Source organism: Salmo salar, chromosome ssa21 (genome assembly GCF_905237065.1).
Source record: "Salmo salar chromosome ssa21, Ssal_v3.1, whole genome shotgun sequence".
NCBI lineage: Eukaryota > Metazoa > Chordata > Actinopteri > Salmoniformes > Salmonidae > Salmo > Salmo salar.
The window spans coordinates 16,485,663-16,509,427 of NC_059462.1; the positions used below are offsets into that span (position 1 = coordinate 16,485,663).

The window sequence follows — 23,765 nt, forward strand, 5'->3', positions numbered from 1 at the left end:
AGTAAGTTTGGATCATTGAATAGTCCTGCAGTTTGACCCCTTTTAAAGAGGAAATCTGGGATTCAAACATTAACAAAGCATTTCCCCCGCAATTTCATTTGGTAAACAGCTGAGGAATGGGACAGGAGAACGGTAACCACTGTCAAATACATAGACGAAAGGACTTCACATATGGATGCAAGGACTGACCTTCCATGAGAACAAAATTATACACTACCGTTCAAAAGTTTGCGGTCATTTAGAAATATCCTTGTTTTTGAAAGAAAAGCACATTTTTTGTTCATATAAATAACATCAAATTAATCAGAAATAAAGTGTAGACATTGTTAATGTTGTAAATGACTATTATAGCTGGAAACGGCAGATTTTCTATGGAATATCTACACACGATATCTACATAGGCGTACAGCGGACCATTATCAGCAACTATCACTCATGTGTTCCAATGGCACGTTGTGTTAGCTAATTCAGGTTTATCGTTTTAAAAGGCTAATTGATCATTAGAAAACCCTTTGCAATTATGTTAGCACAGCTGAGAACTGTTGTGCTAATTTTGAAGGCCAGGAAGGCCAATAAGATCATCAAGGACATCAATCACCCGAGCCACTGCCTGCTCACCCCGCTATCATCCAGAAGGCGAGGTCAGTACAGGTGCATCGAGACCGAGAGACTGAAAAACAGCATCTATCTCAAGGCCATCAGACTGTTAAACAGCCAGCCATCACTAACATTGAGTGGCTGCTGCCAACATATTGACTCAACTCCAGCCACTTTAATAATGGAAAAATGTATGTAATCAATTTATCACTAGCCACTTTATGTTATATAATGTTTACTTACCCTACATTACTCATCTCATATGTATATACTGTATGCTATACCATCTACTGCATCTTGCCATCTTGATGTAATTAAATGTATCACTAGCCACTTAAAACAATGCCGCTTTATATAATGTTTTCATACCCTACATTACTCATCTCATATGTATATACTGTACTCTATACCATCTACTGCATCTTGCCTATGCCGTTCGGCCATCACTCATTTATATATTTTTATGTACATATTCGTATTCATTCCTTTATACTTGTGTGTATAAGGTAGTTGTTGTGAAATTGTTAGGTTATATTACTTGTTAGATGTTACTGCATGGTCAGAACTAGAAGCACAAGCTACACTTGTGCTACACTCGCTACACTTGCATTAACACCTGCTAACCATGTGTATGTGACAAATACATTTGATTTGATTAAAGAAGCAATAAAACTGGCCTTCTTTAGACTAGTTGAATATTTGGAGCATCAGCATTTGTGGGTTCGATTACAGGCTCAAAATGGCCAAAAACAAAGAACTGTCTTCTGAAACTCGTCAGTCTATTTGTGTTCTGAGCAATGAAAGCTATTCCATGTGAGAAATGGCCAAGAAACTGAAGATCTGGTACAGCGCTGTGTACTACTCCCTTCACAGAACAGCGCAAACTGGCTCTAACCAGAATAGAAAGAGGAGTGGGAGGCCCCGGTGCAAAACTGAGCAAGAGGACAAGTACATTAGAGTGTCTAGTTTGAGAAACAGATGCCTCACAAGTCCTCAAATGGCATCTTCATTAAATAGTACTCGCAAAACACCAGTCTCAACGTCAACAGTGAAGAGGTGACTCCAGGATGCTGGCCTTCTAGGCAGAGGTCCTCTGTCCAGGGTCTGTTCTTTTGCCCATCTTAATCTTTTCTTTTTATTGGCCAGTGAGATATGGCTTTTTCTTTGCAACTCTGCCTAGAAGGACAGCATCCCGGAGTCGCCTCATCACTGTTGACGTTGAGACTGGTGTTTTGCGGGTACTATTTAATGAAGCTGTTTACAATTACATTGTCTTCAAACAATGGAGTAACACAAGCTTATATTTTGGGTTCTAACTGTTGCTCATGAGGCATTTCTAAGTTATATTATACAAGAATCAATGGCTATATATACTGCTCAAAAAAATAAAGGGAACACTTATACAACACATCCTACATCTGACTGAAAGAAATAATGTTATTAAATACTTTTTTCTTTACATAGTTGAATGTGCTGACAACAAAATCACACAAAAATAATCAATGGAAATCCAATTTATCAACCCATGGAGGTCTGGATTTGGAGTCACACTCAAAATTAAAGTGGAAAACCACACTACAGGCTGATCCAACTTTGATGTAATGTCCTTAAAACAAGTCAAAATGAGGCTCAGTAGTGTGTGTGGCCTCCACGTGCCTGTATGATCTCCCTACAACGCATGGGCATGCTCCTGATGAGGTGGCGGATGGTCTCCTGAGGGATCTCCTCCCAGACCTGGACTAAAGCATCTGCCAACTCCTGGACAGTCTGTGGTGCAACGTGGCGTTGGTGGATGGAGCGAGACATGATGTCCCAGATGTGCTCAATTGGATTCAGGTCTGGGGAACGGGCGGGCCAGTCCGTTTGTGGCCTGCTGGAGGTCATTTTGCAGGGCTCTGGCAGTGCTCCTCCTGCTCCTCCTTGCACAAAGGCGGAGGTAGCGGTCCTGCTGCTGGGTTGTTGCCCTCCTACACCCTCCTCCACATCTCCTGATGTACTGGCCTGTCTCCTGGTAGCGCCTCCATGCTCTGGACACTACGCTGACAGACACAGCAAAACTTCTTGCCACAGCTCGCATTGATGTGCCATCCTGGATGAGCTGCACTACCTGAGCCACTTGTGTGGGTTGTAGACTCCGTCTCATGCTACCACTAGAGTGAAAGCACCACCAGCATTCAAAAGTGACCAAAACATCAGCCAGGAAGCATAGGAACTGAGAAGTGGTCTGTGGTCCCCACCTGCAGAACCACTCCTTTATTGGGGGTGTCTTGCTAATTGCCTATAATTTCCACCTGTTGTCTATTCCATTTGCACAACAGCATGTGAAATGTATTGTCAATCAGTGTTGCTTCCTAAGTGGACAGTTTGATTTCACAGAAGTGTGATTGACTTAGAGTTACATTGTGTTGTTTAAGTGTTCCCTTTATTTTTTTGAGCAGTGTATTAATAATTCAAATGTCCAAAAATGGATGTACCAATCCCAGATTGCCCCTTTAATGGATTGAATTTAATTAATTAATGAAATCTGATGTAAAACAGATGTCATCAAACAGGCACCAACTCACATCAACAAAACTCTCCAATCAACAAAATCACTACAAACTAACTCTATCTCACACTGTCTCACACACACAAACACACACACACAAAACGTGAATTTAGAAATTGATAATGCAGTACATAAACATGCACACACACAGAAAAATATGGAGTAAAATGTAGCTTATGGCATTTTATCCAAATCAGAGAATATTTTCACACTTGCATAGGCCTATTGATTCAAGTCTAGCTAGCTCTATGGTGTCAAAATTGAATGAAAAAAATGACCCACTATTTCTATCAGTATCTGTTATAATAAATGAGCTTCCAAGTTCGTTTCGCACTATGAACTACCTAAACGTTTTTGACCTAGAGTTAGACAATAAGCAAACATAAAATGACAATAATAGCAAGTGAATAATATTTATTCAATACCAACAAATATATTTAAACATTTTTCAAATAATAAAATGCATTAGTTAGCATGTTTCTTTGTTGAAAAAGTTGCATGTTTGCTTCTGTTTCAGGTAGGACTGTCAACAAAACAAATAGTCCTATTATGACATCAGGGTTCCAACATGGAATTATATTATGTGTCCGAATTTTCACATTATTTCCCAGTAAAACAGAACAAAATATTACACTGGAACACTCTTTCCACCAAAGATATGCAAATCATTTCATAATTCAAACGAGTGTCAGTTACAAAGGAAACCAACATACTTTTTCAATCCATCATCCTCAGCCAAGAAGGGGGTGTATGAAAGTGGTGGCTGATGAGGGGAGGACGGCTCATAATAATGGCTGGAACGGAGCAAATGGAATGGCATCAAACACATGGAAACCATGTGTTTGATGTATTTGATACCATTACACTTATTCTGCTCCAGTCATTACCAATAGCCCCTTCTCGCCAATTAAGGTGCCACCAACCTCCACGGGTGTACTAACTGGTAAGACTACAAAGATTTTGGTGGCAAAAAATTTACTTTTTTATTATTATTATTTTAGAATTTATTTCCATAATACAGTTTATTAAATACAGTATGATGTATTTGTTTAATGTGACTTTTTCTCTGTCATATATTTCCAACTTCGGGCTTGACTTTGTGTGTATCCTAAATGGCACCTACAGTGCATTCGGAAAGTATTCACACCCCCTGACTTTTTCCACATTTTGTTACATTACAATATTCTAAAATTGATCAAATAATTCCCCCCCCCCCATCAATCTACACACAATACCCCATAATGGCAAAGCAAAAACACTTTTTATTTTACATTTTCACCAATTTATTACAAATAAAAAGCCTAAACATCACATTTACATAAGTATTCAGACCCTTTACTCAGTACTGTTGAAGCACCTTTGACAGCAATTAGCCTCTTCTTGGGTATGACGCTACAAGCTTGGCACACCTGTATTTGGTGAGTTTCTCCCATTCCTCTCTGCAGATCCTCTCAAACTCTGTAAGGTTGGATGGGGAGCGTTGCTGCACAGCTATTTTCAGGTCTCTCCAGAGATGTTTGGTCAGGTTCAAGTCCGGGCTCTTGCTGGGCCACTCAAGGACATTCAGAGACTTGTCCTGAAGCCACTCCTGCGTTGTCTTGGTTGTGTGGGTCGTTGTCCCACACAGCCAAGATGGATGCAAGATGGCACCGACAGAGATGGTAGCCTCGCTTCAAGTCCTTAGGAAACTATGCAGTAATTTGTTTTTTGTTTAATGAATTATTTCTTACATTGTTAGCCCAGAAAATCTTAAGCGTTATTACATACAGCTGGGAAGAACTATTGGATATAAGAGCGACGTCAACTTACCTCAGGAGGCTGAAGAAATTTGGCTTGTCACCTAAAACCCTCAAAAACTTTTACAGATGCACAATCAAGAGCATCTTGTTGGGCTGTATCACCGCCTCATACGGCAACTGCTCCGCCCTCAACCACAAGACTCTCCAGAGGGTAGATGCGGTCTGCACAACACATCACCGGGGGCAAACTACCTGCCCTCCAGGACACCTACAGCACCCGATGTCACAGGAAGGCCAAAAAGATCATCAAGAACAACAAACACCCGAGCCACTACCTGTTCACCCCGCTATCATCCAGAAGGCGAGGTCAGTACATGTGTATCAAAGCAGGGACCGAGAGACTGAAAAACAGCTTCTATCTCCAGGCCATCAGAATGCTAAACAGCCATCACTAACATAGAGAGGCTGCTGCCAACATACAGACTCAAATCACTGGCCATTTTAATAAATGGATTTAATAAAGGTATCACGAGTCACTTTAAATAATGCCATTTTAATAATGTTTACATATCTTACATTACTCATCTCATATGTATATACTGTATTTTATACCATCTATTGCATCTTGCCTATGCCGCACGGCCATCGCGCATCCATATATTTATATGTACATATTCTTATTCCATCACCTTACATTTGTGTGTATAAGGTAGCCGTTGTGAATTTGTTAGATTACATGTTAGATATTACTACACTGTCGGAACTAGAAGCACATGCATTTCGCTACATTCGCATTAACATTTGCTAACCATGTGACCAATAAAATTTGATTTGTCTTATTGTAGGTGAACCTTCGCCCCAGTCTGAGGTCCTGAACACTCTCGAGCAGGTTTTCATCAAGGATCTCGCTGTACTTTGATCCGTTCATCTTTGCCTCGATCCTGTCTCCCAGTCCCTGCCGCTGAAAAACATCCCCACAGCATGTTTCACCGTAGGGATGGTGCCAGGTTCCTCCAGATGAGACGCTTGGCATTCAGGCCACAGAGTTTAAAAAAAAATGTTAGGTAAATACCAATTGAAATAGGACATTAAATAAACCGGTTTATAATTGGCTTTCAGAATATTATCCATAAACTAATTTACTCTGCATTCATTGAAATAACATTTAAATTGTTTTTGTGCTTTTGATTTTGTTCACTGCATTACCAAATAAATGAGTTGCATTTCCATTTTATATCAATCAGATATGACATGTTGCTTAGCATATAACTACAAAACAAAAATACCAGGTGCCAGAAATGGGATACATTGGCATAATTCAAGAATTTGCATTACCACAATTCATTAACATAATATCAAAAGTCTAATGTATATAATCAATATATTTCATCTACTGAGACAGAACATAAAACTTATTTTGAGTTATAATTCTGTTGTGTGCAAATAATTGGAAATCAATCACTCAACTACAACAACTGTAGCAGGTACACTTTTAATGTATTGTTAGATGTCCAACTAAGGAAGGTACAAATAATTCATTTTTATGACAGTATCATTCACAGATTTTCATTTTTTTCAACTGTTTAATTAAATATGTTTATATATGCATACACTCAACCAGACAAATAAATTACATTTGTCTCCTTACAAAAAGTGAGTTTTACATACATGGCATGTGAAACCCATAATAAGCACACAACAACCAGAAGGCACTCCCTCAGCCCGATAGTTGACCACTCCCTCAGCCCGATAGTTGACCACTCCCTCAGCCCGATAGTTGACCACTCCCTCAGCCCGATAGTTGACCACTCCCTCAGCCCGATAGTTGACCACTCCCTCAGCCCGATAGTTGACCACTCCCTCAGCCCGATAGTTGACCACTCCCTCAGCCCGATAGTTGACCACTCCCTCAGCCCGATAGTTGACCACCCCCTCAGCCCGATAGTTGACCACCCCCTCAGCCCGATAGTTGACCACTCCCTCAGCCCGATAGTTGACCACTCCCTCAGCCCGATAGTTGACCACTCCCTCAGCCCGATAGTTGACCACTCCCTCAGCCCGATAGTTGACCACCCCCTCAGCCCGATAGTTGACCACTCCCTCAGCCCGATAGTTGACCACCCCCTCAGCCCGATAGTTGACCACTCCCTCAGCCCGATAGTTGACCACTCCCTCAGCCCGATAGTTGACCATCCCAGTGGTACTGTAAATGCATCACACTAACACATCTCACTGCACTGAGACATGCTTATGACCTCCCTCTGACCTCTGATTTGGATAGACAAGTCCTTGGTAAAGCCAACATGGGGCAACATGTTCGTCCGAGCAGGGACAGTGGTGGTAGACTATGATGGTGGTGCTAGTGGTTGAGGTTTTTTAAACTTGCTTTGCATCCACACTCTGCGCATTACAACTTTCTTCCCTCTGTTCACCTGTAGTCGCCCATCCTCCAGATTCTGAATTTCTTCCAAACCAGCACTGGAAAATAAACTGTGAACTTCATCTGTGGAAAGAGTAACATAATATTACCATCACACATTACCACCACTAAATTATTTAAGATTAGATTGGAGATAATGTCTAAACACAATATTCAAAGATACAATATTCACAGAGACTTTTTCAATTGACCTTTTGTGAAGAAATAAACACAAGTTCCATCTCCCCGGGAGTAGAAATTCTCTGACAAGCATCGACCTGTTGATCAGAGAAAAGATCTCACTGTCATTATTAACGTATAGCCACTTTAGACAAAATGTATTCACTACTACCTATTTCAAATGATTATGATCTGCTGTTTTTCCCCAATGAATTATATTTATTTCCTCTGTAAAGTGTATACTTTGTGAAAACGCACTTTATCTAAAGTTCAAATTAGAATGGCACCTTTTTTAAACCGTAGTTGTGATAGGTCATATCTGCCGTAATCCCGGAAGAGGAGTATCCCTCCGGGTTTCAGGAATTGAGACAACCGGGTCACAACTCCTTGGACTCTGTCAAAGAAATCAATCAAATGACAAACCAACCAATCAATTCATCAGTTTCCTTCTCAAAACAATGTTAACATGCAACGGTATGATACATAAAAGTGGGCAGTCGACGCAAAACTTCATAAGGATAGTTAGACACATTTTGAGAGATGTTCATTTTATCATTCCAGAGCGAGGCTTCCCAGGAAATGAACATATACAGTACAAGCTGTAAGGCTTTTGCAAGGGAGAAAAAGGGTAAGAATTTGACTGTACTCTCCTCCCCAATATGTTAGCTGTTCAAATGTACAGTAGCATCTCAGCTAACATACAGTGCGTTCAGAAATGATTCAAACCTCTTGACTTTTTCCATATTTTGTTACGTTTCAGCCTTATTCTAAAATGTATTACGGTGTTTTTTTCCCGCTCATAAATCTACATCTTTGTCATTATGGGGTTTTGTGTGTAGATTGATTAAATCTTTTTTTTCCCCTCGCATCAATTTTAGAACAAGGCTGTAACGTAACAAAATGGGGAGAAAGGGAAGGTCTGAATACTTTCCAAATGCACTGCATGTGATGTCTGACAGAAAGTTAGTGAGCTAAAGAGAGCATATTTCAAAATCAGTTATACACCCACAGAAAATGCCTGCAGTAGAAGCCTTTTGACTTTGTCTTATTTTGTGACTGATAAATACAGTAACAAGCTGCTTCCAATGACTGAAGCGAATCAGCAATCAATGGCCCATTGTAGAGACAATATGCTCCATGATACTCCAGGCACTACACTCAATACTCACTTAGCGCTCAATAACAACCTAAACCATTAAAGATTTTACACAGCAAGAAAATGGCAGGAGGTACTGAGATGAAACCCCAGGACAGTACCAACTTACCTCTACATCAAATATAAAATGAAAAGTGATGGAATACAGGAAAATCTATTACGGCTTGCTGTGAGAGCTGGCTGGCAGCCAGCCCATATCCATAATTTTAATCAGCTGCAATCTTCAGGGGCTTCAGTATGAAGTAAAATGTCACTGTTTGTTACAAAAAGCAAGCATCCAAGTACCCAGGGTAAATGGATCTGCAGTTAGACTTAATGCCATTTTGAAGTGAATCATAAATAGACTGCAAATAGGCACATACAGTACTGTATGAGGGGAAAGGGGGATACCTCGTCAGTTGTACAACTGAATGCATTCAACTGATGTGTCTTCTGCATTTAACCCAACCCCTCTGAATCAGAGAGGTGGGGGGGCTGCCTTAAATCATCAGCCACGTCATTGGCGCCAGGGGAGCAGTTGTTGTTGGGGGTTAACTGCCTTGCTCACGGGCAGAACAATAGATTTTTACCTTGTCGGCTCGGGGATCCAATCCAGCAACCTTTCGGTTACTAACCCAACACTCCTACTCGCCAGGCTCCCATATTCTGTGCTACTTTTAAAGGGATGGTGTTAGCTACATGAACAGCACACCAGAGCTTACATCCTAAACTGATCTCAGTCAGCATGCTATTTCAATGGGTATTTTGCTTATTCACTTGCAACTGCCTTATCATACAAAACATGTACAATTAGCAAATGCATATAATCTGTATAAATAAACCCAGGATGTTCTTGATTCAAAACACACACGGTAGTAGAAAATAGCATAACCTCTCACACTCTGAGAGGGCCTGTTTTTGGAGGGTGGAGAGGGTTAGATTAGTAATGACATTCAGACAAAGCATGGGGAGGTGATAAATGAGAGTTGGCGCTCCTGCCTTTGTCTCCTAAACATCACCTACCGCTCGGGGTGAATGGAGGACAGCACGAAGACCAGCAGAATAACATCCAGGCTCAGTGGAGGGAACGGAAAGGAGCCCACCTCGTCACAGACGTCCTGAACAAAGGCGTGACACACAGACTGGTCATAGTCTGGGTGGTCCTACATGGGGAAAAAGAGGGGACTAAGTGGCCTCTGATTCCAAATAGCACAATGATATCAATATGTTAACAATTAAACTCATTAATTAATTAAATGTAGTGGATAGCTTAAAACCTACTGTCGAGCTCTTATGATGGAAATTTGGATTTCTTAACATTTTTGCTTAATTCACACACCAAAAATGGCCCTGAATGTATTAACAAGCTCCTCAAAGACATTTAAAAATAAATGTTTTTTATTTAACTAGGCAAGTCAGTTAAGAACAAATTATTATTTACATTGACGGCCTTAACTGCCTTGTTCAGGGGCAGAACGACAGATTTTTACCTTGTCAGCTCGGGGATTCGATCTAGCAACCTTTCGGTTACTGGCCCAACGCTCGAACCACAAGGATATCTGCCGCCATAACAAATTCTACAGTTAGTTACGAAACCAATATGGCGCTGTAGTCGATAGGAGCTGTCTTATGGGCTCCTGACCAATTCTGCTATTTTATGTGTTTCTTAACGCTGATCGTAACTTTATTTTTTTTACATTATTTCTCCTCCATCATTTCCTATGACCGGAGACAGATTCTGGACATCAGAACGGCGATCATTAACCCCGATTTCAAAAGAGAGGCAGGCGAGGCGGCATCCTGGCGAGACTATGTCTGCGACCAAAAAGACCGTATTTGCCCTCTGTTCTATTGGCAAACATGCAATCACTGGAGAACAAACTGGATAAGCTCCGTTCGAGACTATCCTATTAAAAGGACCTGAAAAACGGTAATATTCTATGTTTCTCAGAGTTGTGGCTGAACGAGGACATGGATAATATACATCTCACTGGTTTTTCTATACATCAAGACCGGATGGCAGACTCGGGTAAGACAAAGGGAGGAGGGGTGTGTCTCTTTGTTAACAACAACTGGTACGCAATCTCTAATATTAAGGAAGTCTCAAGTTATTGCGCACATTAGTTAGAATACCTCATGATAAGCTGCAGACCACACTATTTACCAATTTATATAATGTTTTTTTTCCGTAGCTGTCTATTTACCACTACAATCCGATGCTGGCACTAAGACCAAGCTGTATAGGGCCATAAGCAAAAAATAAAATAAAAATACATCCAATGGCGGCGTTTCTCATGGCCAGTGATTTTAATGCAGGGAAACTGAAATCCTTTTAACTTAATTTTTACCAGTGTCACCTGTGCAACTAGAAGTGACAAAACTGTAAATCACTTTTACTCCACATACAAAAATGCATACAAGGCCCTCCAAGCCCTCCATTTGGCAAATTAGACCACAACTCCATCCTCCTGCTTCCTGCTCACAAGCAAAAACTCAAACAGGAAGTACCGGTGACGCGCTTAATACGGAAGTGGTATGATGAAGAAGATGCTAAGCTACAGGGCTGTTTTGCTAGCACAGACTGGAATATGTTCCGGGATTAATCCAATAACATTGAGGAGTTTACCACATCAGCCACCGGCTTCATTAATAACCAGAAGCCATGGACTACAGGCAATATCCACACTGAACTGAAGGCTAGAGCTGCCGCTTTTAAGGAGCGGGACACTAATCCGGACGCTTATAAGAAATCCCGCTATGACCTCCGATGAGCCGTCAGGCAAAGCGTCAATACAGGACTAAGATTGAATTCTACTACGCTGGCTCTGAGGCTCAACGGATGTGGCAGGTCTTGCATACTATCACGAATTACAAAGGGAAACCCAGCCGCGAGCTGCCCTATGCCGCGAGCCTACCAGACGAGCTAAATGCCTTTTATGCTCGATTCCAGGCAAGGAACACTGAACCATGCATGAGTGCACCAGCTGTTCCGGACGATCTCGCTCTCTGTAGCCAATGTGAGTAAGACCTTTAAACAGGATAACAATTGCAAGGCCATGGGGCCTGACGGAATACCAGGACGCGCACTCAGAGCATGTGCTGACCAGCTGGCAAGTGTCTTCACTGACATTTTCAACCTATCCCTCACCCAGTCTGTAATACCAACTTGCTTCAAGCAGACCACCATAGTGCATGTGCCCAAGAACGCCAAGGTAACCTGCCTAAATGACTATCATCCCTGTATATAGCCAGGTTATTTTTACTCGTTATTGTTATTTGTTATTCACTGTTTATGTATTCCTCGTGTCATTATTATACATTTTTCTTATCTTAAACTCTGCATTGTTGGAAAAGTACCCGTAAGAAAGTTTAAGAAGCATGTGACCTTTTTAAAAAAATATATATATATATACATATATATATATATATATATATTTGACAAACATACATCAATTATGCATTATGTGAGAATGTAATTATTTTCATAATTAGAAGAAAAAGATCACAGGGCATGTTTAATGTAAGCCATTTTGAATGAAAAACTATTATTCACTTACTTTCTTACATTTACTGAAAAAACATGACCATTATCAGGTTAAAAGGGGATGAATAATACTGCTGGAATGTGAACCACTCCCCCCCCTAAAACAAATAAGCTGTTGTGGCAAGACCTTACACTAAATCACCACTAAAAGGTGCATATAACTGAAGGCACCCGTAAACACACCAGTACTTTACAGTATAGTTCAAAAGAATTACATAATGAGGTGGTTACTTCAAGCCAGCAATAGTATTAGCAATGTGAACAAACTAGGTGTTTTCCTAGTGTTTCATGAGTAGATACGTAGCATTAATTGAGCAACATCATATTAAGCTCTTAAATAGACTTGGAAAGGATGGCACCCATAAATCGCAAAGCAACTGACAACAGAGAAGGATAAATGTAACAACCTCTAATGAGGGCACACAGTCTGTTCCTAGTAGACTGCTCTAGTCTCACATTAAAGATAAATGCTCTGCATCTCAAGGACTCCATGCAATAATGTCAAGGACTGCTGGTCATGGCCATTTGATAAAAGACTCAATTACAAGAGCATCAAATGTCCACCAGGCCTCAAATCAAGCAAAGTGAGACGATTAACATTTTGAGTAGAAGAGAAGGATAATGTGAAAAACAAGACAAACAAGTAGCTTGACCGTGATGTAATAACCTGTTTGGAATGATTCAATTTCAACCAGATTTCAACCTGTTTTCAATGTTTGTTTGTAAGAATCTGGCTTGTTTGGAGAATTGTATCTAGATCTTTAAGAGAGCTTACCTTGACCAGCTGGACAGCACGAGGGGAAAAGTCACAGCAGTATAAGAATGCCCCTGTGTTTCTATAAGACAGCAACACAGATAGGGAACTTGTCAGCTTAATTTCATATCATTTTCACCACAAACACACCAATACAAAACAAAAAGGTACAGTGCCTTCAGAAAGTATTCATACTCCTTGGCTTATTCCACATTTTGTTGTGTTTCAGCCTGAATTCAAAATTGATTAAATAGATCCTCACCCATCTACACACAATACCACTAATGAAAGTGCAAAATAGCTTTTAGAAATGTTTGCAAATTTATTGAAAACGGAATACTGAAATATCTAATTTACATAAGTATTCACACCCCATAGTGTTCACCTATGGGGAATCATCTTTGGCAGCGATTACAGCTGCGAGTCTCTATGAGCTTTGCACACCTGGATTGTACAATATTTTCACATTGTTCTTGTTAAATTCTTCAAGCTTTGTCAAGTTGATCATTGCTAAAACAGTCATTTTCAAGTCACAAGTCATGTTAAACATGATTATTGCACACAGTGAGTCCATGCAACTTATGGGACATAAGCAACTTTTTACTCCTGAACATATTTAGGCTTGCCATAACAAAGGGGTTCTATACTTATTGACTCAAGACATTTCAGCTTTTCATTTAATTAATTTGTAAACATTTCTAAAAATATAATTCCACTTTGACATTATGGGGTATTATTGAGTGTTGGCCTATGACACAAAATCTATATGTAATCCATTTTAAATTCAGGCTGTAACACAACAAAACGTGGAAAAAGTCAAGGAGTGTGGAGTAGGGATACAAGTTAAGTGTATAATGACAGGTAGACTTAACTGTATAAGATCTACAGTAGCAATCAGTAAATATTTACTGAACAAAATAGCTCTTAAATCACCCACCCAGCAGGGAGACTGAGGGACTAATACATTGGCTATCAGATAACATGCTTTCCATTTCATTGAAGAGTCATTCATAGGGTTATGCATGCAGTCCAAGGTTAAACACTTCCTACTCGTTACTTTCCTCTCCTAGCCTTGCCAAGTCCTCTGGACAAAATGTTCTATGCAAGATGACATCATGCTTTGGCACAGGTTGTCTGCATAACAAAGTAAATATCAAAACATTTTCCTTCAAGAGAGACAATGTTATTCCAGAATTATATATATATATTTTTTTTAAATCTACCATTGAACACCACAGGTTCAGTTTGTGATGTCATGCATCAATACATTTTTCTGATCCGAGTGTATAACAATTTAAAAGACAACGAGACTGGATCAAATATATGTAATGATGTTTTACTTACTTAATAGAGCTGACAATAGGATACACACTGTTACCAGCCCCACATCCAACCTATGACAAAAATAACATTCTGTCAAAATAGACGACATTTGACTCAACTACTAGCCAGTGAAATCAATATCAAAGTTCTAACTCCACAGAAGCATTCTAACTACATAATATATGAACAAGTGTGGGAGGTGAGGGATAAAAGCAAGATGAAAATACCTCTAAGATCCTGAAAGTTGCATGTTCGCCTGGGAAAGAGCTGGGCTGCCTTGCAGCCCCTGCAGTGTCTCTCCCATCTTGATTACAGGACTGCTGGCAATCACTAGTCAGTGGATCTATGTGCTGGTGACTGGGTGCACGTTGCCGCTGCTGGCCCATCTCTTTCTCCCTACCGGACACACCAGGCTCTGGGCATGGGGCCCGCAGCCCACACGGTCTCTCCTCAGTAGCACTGCTCCCTAACCCCAAAGGAAGAAGCTCTGGGAACTCCAAGAACAGCCACTTGCGATCTTTAAAGAACTTGTCCTGGTGCATCTCATAAAAGCTGTCCCAGTATTTACAGGCGTCTATGTCATATTTGCCTTAGTGGTGGATGAAGAACAAAAACAACAGAAATATTAGTTTTCATACAATCAAAATGAAGAACATAATTTGCTAGGAACGTTTAGAGAAGGGCTACCTTGCTCTTCTAATGGAATGCGTAAGCTAGAATTATCGTCTGCCTTTTGTCTGGCTTTTTCTTTCTCTTCCTCAGACCATTTCACATGGTCCCTAAAACACAATCATTTCAACATTAACGTACTGCATGCTTGATCCAAAATACACTGCTGTGCCCTTTGACACAGTATATTATCAACTTCAGACTTCACATTGAAAGTTGCATTAAAGAAAAATAATAGATGTGCAAACGCATACCACATGTTATGCTGGAAGACGTCCTCAGGGTTGGTCAGAATCCTCGCTCCCAAAGGAGCGGGGGGTTGTCCCCCTCTGCTGTTTAGTCTGCAGGGAACCCTGCCCCAAACCATAGCCACTGAGGCTAGGGAGAGGCGTCGTAATCCTCTCATTTAGACTACGGATTGGGAAAACCAGGCAAGAAACCAATCAATCTATTTTAATTATGGAATACTTAGCCCATTCAAATAGACTGTAAATGGTATTAAACATTACAAATCTGTGGTTCCAGCCCTGAATGCCGATTGGCTGACAGCAGTGGTATATCAGACCGTTTTTCCACGGGTATGATAAAACATTTATCTTTACTGCTCTAATTACGTTGGTAACCAGTTTATAATAGCAATAAGGCACCTCGGGGGTTTGTGGAATATGGCCAATATACCACGGCTAAGGGCTGTGTCCAGGCACTCCGCGATGTGTTGTGCCTAAGAGCAGCCCTTAGCTGTGGTATATTGGCCATATACCACACCCCCTCATGCCTTATTGCTTAATTATACCATCTATTCACGAAGCTGTCTGCCTCCTGAAGGGATTTCGCCGACGCTCCGACGCTGCCCAAAATGCTCTGTCTAAACGCAAATACGCCTCCGCACGAGATACAGTTTTGGAAACACTTGGAATGTAACTTTTGTGTAAGCGAGAAATAATTCTTATACAAAATATACACTTATTGTGTGCAGTTTAGGAAAGTTGCACCTGGCTGTATTTTGAGAAACACAGGAAATGTGCAATGGAATGGTCCAAAGGAAATGCAATCGCAAGGTGAGAGGATGTGTCGTAGCCGAGGCGATGTGTGAAAACAACCGGGCGCGTCTTTGCATCTTCAGTATTTCAAAGATTCTTTCTCGCTTATATGAAAGTTAAGTTCTAAAGGTAACCAAAACTATAATCACAAGTCAGGATTAAACAGAGCGTCAGGATTGTAGTTCACGAGGGAGCCAGCTGTGATCAGTACCCTCAGCTGAGAACTCAAGGGGGGCCGCCTGTAAACTAGGTATACCCCACTTGGGTTATTGAGAGCTACACAAATTGTACCATCAAATTCTGATTAATTACAATGACAAGTCTGGGCAATTCTACAGTAACGGAATTGAGACTTAAAATGTACGCCAAACAAAAACCATTGATTTCAAAGTTTAACAAACCATACATCTATGCACAAGGACTACTTTTTACCAAAACACATTTACCAGAAGAACTGTGCAGATGCAAATTTGGTAACAGAATTTCGGTAATATCTTCCTCCATTTTTTGTGTTCACGTTTCCCAAAAATTAAATATCTGTTTCAAATTCAACAATGTCTGCAGAAAGAATGAGGTGTCAGCTATGACATGGCAAATTGACTATTTAACTAACTACAGTAAGTGGATTTAAACCTGGTATTGGCATTGCAGTAACAGTATTTAATTATGGGTCCCTGATCTGTACTACACAGAAATGCATAATTATGAATATAAAATGGCATTCTTTTCATGGTGAAGTATCATAAAAAGGTACACAAAAGGTATAAATATGTAATATCATCCTTTGCATATTTGGCTACCATTCTACACACTGGCTGTTTAATGAGCTAGAGCTGCCCCCAAATAAGAACAAATTTGGTTGGTCTGGACCGGACCAAATCTGAACCAATCATAGACGTCTAGGTTTTCGCATGTTTGGACATCAAAATACAGCATAGAACTCAGTAGAGTACAGTACAATACAGAACAGTAGAGTTCAGTATAACAGTATAGTAAAGTATAACCTAGTACAGTAGATTATATTGTACTCGACTAGTACTGTGAACCGTACTTAACTCTACAGTACTGTACTGATCTATACACTACTTTTCTTTACTGTACTCTATTCTATTGTGCTTACTGTACTGAACTATACTAATTTCCTTTACTGTACTACGCTGTAGCCTAGTGGTTAGAGCGTTGGGCCAGTAACCGAAAGGTTGCTGGATCGAATCCCCGAGCCGACAAGGTAAAAATCTGTTGTTCTGCCCCTGAGCAAGGCAGTTAATCCACTGTTCCCCGGGTGCCGAAGACGTGGATGTCGATTAAGGCAGCCCCCCCGCACCTCTCTGATTCAGAGGGTAAAATGCTGAAGACACATTTCAGTTGAAGGCATTCAGTTGTACAACTGACTTTCCCTAATATACTCTACTTTTCTTTACACTATGAATTCCCATTTTAGCCAATTCAATTGCAGAAATTCCATTATCGATTTTTCTGACATTTTTCTGACATCCGTTACCAATTTGGAAACAACATATTTTGATTTAATAACTTAAAACCTGTTGGGGATAGGGGGCAGTATTTGCACGGCCGGATAAAAAACGTACCCGATTTAATCTGGTTACTACTCCTGCCCAGTAACTAGAATATGCATATAATTAGTAGATTTGGATAGAAAACACTCTAAAGTTTCTAAAACTGTTTGAATGGTGTCTGTGAGTATAACAGAACTCATATGGCAGTCAAAACCCTGAGACAAATCCTAACAGGAAATGGAAATCTGATGTGTGGAATAACTTCAAACCTTTGCCATTGAAACACACAGGGACTTATTAATCATTTAGCACTTCCTAAGGCTTCCACTAGATGTCGACAGTCTTTATAAAGTGGTTTGAGTCTTCTATGGTAGAAACTGACCCAAAGAGAGGCTTGGGAAGTTGGTCACAGGGGGAGGGCCATTTACTACTATGACGTGGGCGCCCATGGCTACCCTCCCCTTTCGAAAGGTTTAGTAAGACAATGCAATCGTCCGCCTTGAATATTATTGAAGCTCTGGTTGAAAAAGGCCCTAAAGATTTATGTTAAACAACGTTTGACATGTTTGAACGAACGTAAATATATATTTTTTGCACATTCGTGACGACAAGTCCCGCGCGCTTCAGTACATTATGAGTAGCCTTCGGAACGCGCTAACAAGAAGGAACTATTGGGACATAAATTATTAACTTTTTCGAACAAAACTACATTTGTTGTGGACCTGGGATTCCTGGAAGTGCCTTCTGATGAAGATAATCAAAGGTAAGGGAATATTTACAATAGTATTTTTGATGGTTGATGGTTCCAAGATGGCGCTAACATGTATCGCCTAGCCTATTTTTCTGAGCATACCACGTCGTTTATTGCAAAGTGTGATTTCCCAGTAAAGTTATTTTTAAATCTGGCAATGCGGTTGCATTCACGAGATGTTAATCTATAATTCTTTGAATGACAATATTAAATTTTAACAATGTTTTCGAATAGTAATTTTGTAAATTGTAGCGCTGATTCACCGGAAGCATTTGAGGGAAAATATTTTCTGAATGTCACGCGCTGATGTAAAATGCTGTTTTTATATATAAATATGAACTTTATCGAACAAAAAATGCATGTATTGTGTAACATGATGTCCTAGGAGTGTCATCTGATGAAGATTGTCAAAGGTTAGTGCTGCATTTAGCTGTGATTTGGGTATTTGTGATGCATGCTAGTTGCTTTGAAAATGGCAGTGTGATTATTTCTGGCTGGGTACTCTCCTAACATAATCTAATGTTTTGCTTTTGCTGTAAAGCCTTTTTGAAATCGGACAACGTGGTTCGATTCAGGAGAGGTGTATCTATAAAACGGTGTAATATGTTTGAGAAATTGAAGTTATAGCATTTATGAGGTTTTGTATTTCGCGCGACGCGATTCCACTGGCTGTTGACTAGGGTGGGACGCAAGTGTCCCACCTTGCCCAGAGAGGTTAACTCAGAAACAAAGTTAATATCAGTAAAAACATTAACTAATTGATGGGTCTACCTTTACTTGTTACTTCTGTTAACTTTCATTATCCTCACTCGAGTGAGAGAAATGTGTAAATATCTTAAAGATATGTTGGGTTTTGGTAACGGAATTTGAAGGCACAAGGCAATGTTTCTTAAACTTACAGAAGACAGAGAAATTTCTTCAATACTAAATATCCTGTTGATATTAGTTGGCAGGGGTCTTTACTTCAATATTATTGTATTATTCCCTGGTAGATATTTTATAAAGACCTCTTTCCCATCTGTTTGACCAGAAATCAAAGCCTTAGCTTTTTCCACATATTTTGGGATAATTTTTTTTTCGAAAAGTATTCAGACCCCTTGACGTTTTCCACATTTTGTTACGTTACAGCCTAATTCTAAAATTGATTAAACGTTTTCCTCAATCTACACACAATACCCCATAATGACAAAGCAAAAACTGGTTAAGATTTCTTTGCAAATGTATATAAAAAAAAAACAGAAATACCTTATTTACATAAATATTCAGACCCTTTGCTATGAGACTCGACGTTGAGCTCAGTTACATCCTGTCTCCATTGATCATCCTTGTGATGTTTCGACAACTTGATTGGAGTCCACCTGTGGTAAATTCTATTTATTGGACATGATTTGGAAAGGCACACACCTGTCTATATAAGGTCCCACAGTTGACAGTGCATGTCAGAGCAAAAACCAAGACATGAGGTTGACGGAATTGTCTATAGAGCTCCAAGACAGCATTGTGTCGAGGCACAGATCTGGGGAAGGGTACCAAACATTTCTGCAGCATTGAAGGTCCCCAAGAACACAGTGGCCTCCATCATTCTTAAATGGAAGAAGTTTGGAACCACCAAGACTTTTCCTAGAGCTGGCCGCCCGGCCAAACTGAGCAATCGGGGGAGAAGGGGCTTGGTCAGGGAGGTGACCAAGAACCCGATGGTCACTCTGACAGAGTTCCAGAGTTCCTCTGTGGAGATGGGAGAACATTCCAGAGGGACAACCATCTCTGCAGCACTCCACAAATCAGGCTTTTATGGTAGAGTGGCCAGACGGAAGCCACTCCTCAGTAAAAGGCACATGACAGCCCGCTTGGAGTTTGCCAAAGGGCACCTAAAGGACTCTCAGACCATGAGAAACAAGATTCTCTGGTCTGATGAAACCAAGATTGAACTATTTGGCCTGAATGCCAAGCATCAGGTCTGGAGGAAACCTACCACCATCCCTACGATGAGGCATGGTGGTGGCAGCATCATGCTGTGTGGAGTTTTTTCAGCGGCAGGGACTGGGAGACTAGTCAGGACCGAGGGAAAGATGAACGGAGCAAAGCACAGAGATCCTTGATGAAAACCTGCTCCAGAGCACTCGGGACCTCAAGACTGGGGCGAAGGTTCACCTTCCAACAGCACAAGGACCCTAAGTACACAGCCAACACAACGTAGAAGTGGCTTTGGGACAAGTCTCAATGTCCTTGAGTGGCTCAGCCAGAGCCCGGACTTGAACTTGATCTAACATCTCTGGAGAGACCTGAAAATAGCTGTGCAGCGACGCTCCCCATCCAACCTGACAGACCTTGAGAGGATCTGCAGAGAAAAATGGGAGAAACTCCCCAAATACAGGCAGCCAAGCTTGTAGCGTCATACCCAAGAAGACTCGAGGCAATTCTTCAACAAAGTACTGAGTAAAGGGTGTCATGACGTTGGCCTGTGGGTAAGGTTTATGACCCCCCCCCCATAAATACCTTACTCCCTTCCCCTCTCTGAATCTACTGAAGGACTTGAATAGCCTGTGTTAAATATAGAGAGTCTGGGAACATCAAACAAATGGGGAAAGGTACCACATATTTTGTTAATAAAACCAGTTGGAAATATGCTTGGGAACGTAATGAGTATGTATGTCAGTTCGGTTGTCATCTGAGACATTATGACTGATGACAGGACGACATAAACTGTATCTGAGAAAGTATACGCCCTCTAGTTATCAGAGTCACATGGAATTGTTATGCAATTGAAATGTTTGATATTGAAAATGTTTGTTAGGAGATGAAATGTAATTTTAGCTTCCGAATGAGAGATTTGGGTTTTCATAAGGAAAGTGCCCTGCTCGATCAGTGGCCCAACCCTGTGAAGAGACAGGGGTTATAAACGATGAAACACCTCCCTCCCCTCTCCACTATATAATCCTTTGACGAAAAGATAACCACGTTGGTTCCAGTACGTGAGGTCTGCAGCCTCTACGTTAGAAGGACACACATGTCAAGAACAGAACTAAGCCAACCTCGGCGTGAGCTTTGGTGGCGAATGGTATGAACTTTGAGCTTATTCACTACAGAAGTGCTACTTCCCTAGCCGTTGAGTTAGCAGCGGCCGCTGCTTACGTGGGCTAGGAAAGGACGGACGACGGATCCAGTCTAACAACCAGACGAAGATACCACCACGTATCCAATCGACCACCATTGACATTCTTCCGAAAACAGGGAGATCTGTTGGCCAACCCGGCCAGCATCTACGACCAATCTACCGAAGCGCAGCTCAGAGTAAATATTTATTGCATTTTCCTTTTCCAAATGGGCGGTAATTTAGAATGCATAAGATAATGTATTTACGATAGCATAGCTGCTGTTTCTCTGTTCCTAAATCTTCCCGCTCTTTCATTCAAGCCCAACCCCCTTTCCTTTGTGTAACCAGCCGTCATATCTGTTCCGTCTACCGGGACGTTTTCTGTATGACATCATTGTATTCTGTGTATTTGTAATTCTGTGTGATTAGTTAGGTATTTAGTAAATAAATAATTAAACCCAATTTTGTATTGCTGATTCAATTTGTTAGCCAGGGTTCGTGAAGACAGCCAAGAATTTACAACTTTCATTATGAGACTGAAAATAATACAAGGGTTAATATTGACTGCTATCGATGTAAAATATTACAAAGTATTTGAAGAGTTTATTCGGAAGATAACGGCTCTATAAACGTTCTTCCGTGGTGCCCCGACTTTCTAGTTAATTACATTTACATGATTAGCTTAATCAGGTAATATTAATTACAGAGAAATCATTTTATAAGTTAGCATGTCATATCACTTAATCCGGCATAGCCAAAGACACGACAAGGGTCTGAACACGTGTGTGTGTGTGTGTGTGTATACATTTGCAAACATTTCTAAAAACCTGTTTTTCCTTTGTCACTATGTGATATTGTGTGTAGATGGATGGGGGGGGGGAGACTATTTTATCCATAGAATAAGGCTGTAACGTAACAAAATGTGGAAAACATCAAGGGGTCTGAATACTTTCCAAATGCACTGTATACCTTAATAAAAAGTACACAGATTTCTTTTGACACCCAATTCGACATGCTCCTATGACCTTCACATCTTGTTGCTCATGGGTCCTTTTACATGGAAATTACTATCTCTTGAGTTATCAAAGATTGATAAGGGAAAATGACAAGACTCCACTTCCTCTCTGGATGAACCATGAACTCAGAAATAATAACAAACGGAAGTAGCTGGGAAAGGATGAAAGTACACATTAGGGGAAAGTGGTCAAAGCAAGTATTGAAACCCCAATTAAACTATACAATTACATTAAACTGTTAATTAGACACGAAAGGACATTGCCATAGGTTGTTTAGTTTATCAGTGGCATATCCCTCTATCACGACTTTGAAGTGTGCCCTCAAGAACTGCACATACCAGCATGCTGCAATGCATTTAAGAAACCCACGCGACTGCAACACTTCTTTGAAATGCTTTTTCAACTAGTTGGATGTTATTCAGGAAAATCTTACATTCTAACTAATATTGGACCCAGAAGTGTAAAATCTAAGATTGTTTGCTTGTTAGATATGATCTTCATAAGGAAGGAAGTTGATAGTCTCGTTCAACACATACTGCTAGCTAGCTAACATAATTGAGCTAACGTTAGCTATACAAGAACGGCTAACATCACCGTGTGCAGCTGATGCTAAGGACACGTCATTTTAGCAGTCATGATTGTTAGTTATGCCCATTTAATTATCATTCTCTAAAGGACTAGGTTGGAGTATCGAATACCGGCGTGCATAACAATTGAACTGCGCTTACCTTGCTTTGCGCACACTGGTGTTCTTGGGTTGTCACTAGTTACCACAGCCACAAAGTCAAAATGGGCTATATTTAAAAAAATAAAAAAAACAGCTTTAGTCTTAATTTAAGGTCAAGATTAGGCATAGGGCTAGCAAAGCATTGTGGTTAGGTATAAAATCAGATTTTAAGAAAATACATTGTAGAAATAGGCGGGGTTTAGACATAATTATGACTTGGCTGTGCTGGTAACTAGTGAAGACCTTGTTTTTGGTGGAGTGGACAAGCCCCTGTGCATTGAGCGCTCTCTAATGATGCCTCAGCTAAGAGGGAACCATTTTGCTGCATATCTGGACCTGTGATTTAGAGCCATTTTTTTTATGCCGACACTTTGTCAAGACTCAACTTGAATATTGTTGTTAAAGGCTTTTATTTGTTAACTCCATGACAGCAAAGACTAAACCAAAGTCTGGACCAAGTCCTCATTGACTCTTTTTTTGCACTAACTCTCTTGCACTGACTGATTCTATGCATACACACCAGACTACCCACATACTCACACTAACACCCTAATGCACGCATACACACACACACACACTTTCACGCTCACCTCATATGCTGCAGATACTGTCTGACTATCCTGTTGCCTAGTCACTTTACCCCTACCTATAATAAGCCTCCCGAGTGGCGCATTGGTCTAAGGCACTGCATCTCAGTGCTAGAGATGTCACT

At 40.5% G+C, this 23,765-nt stretch overlaps 1 protein-coding gene across 1 annotated transcript; it reads right to left on the minus strand.

Moving 5' to 3' along the window:
* Positions 1-6,360: 6,360 nt before the first annotated feature.
* mettl8 (methyltransferase 8, methylcytidine) lies at positions 6,361-23,075 on the minus strand. Its single transcript, NM_001140324.1, is given in 10 exon segments — positions 6,361-7,387; positions 7,516-7,581; positions 7,771-7,877; positions 9,642-9,781; positions 12,938-12,998; positions 14,261-14,310; positions 14,467-14,828; positions 14,927-15,018; positions 15,163-15,319; positions 23,055-23,075. Coding segments are annotated over 9 exon segments (1,188 nt in total). The 5' UTR covers positions 15,315-15,319; positions 23,055-23,075; the 3' UTR covers positions 6,361-7,229.
* Positions 23,076-23,765: the final 690 nt, after the last annotated feature.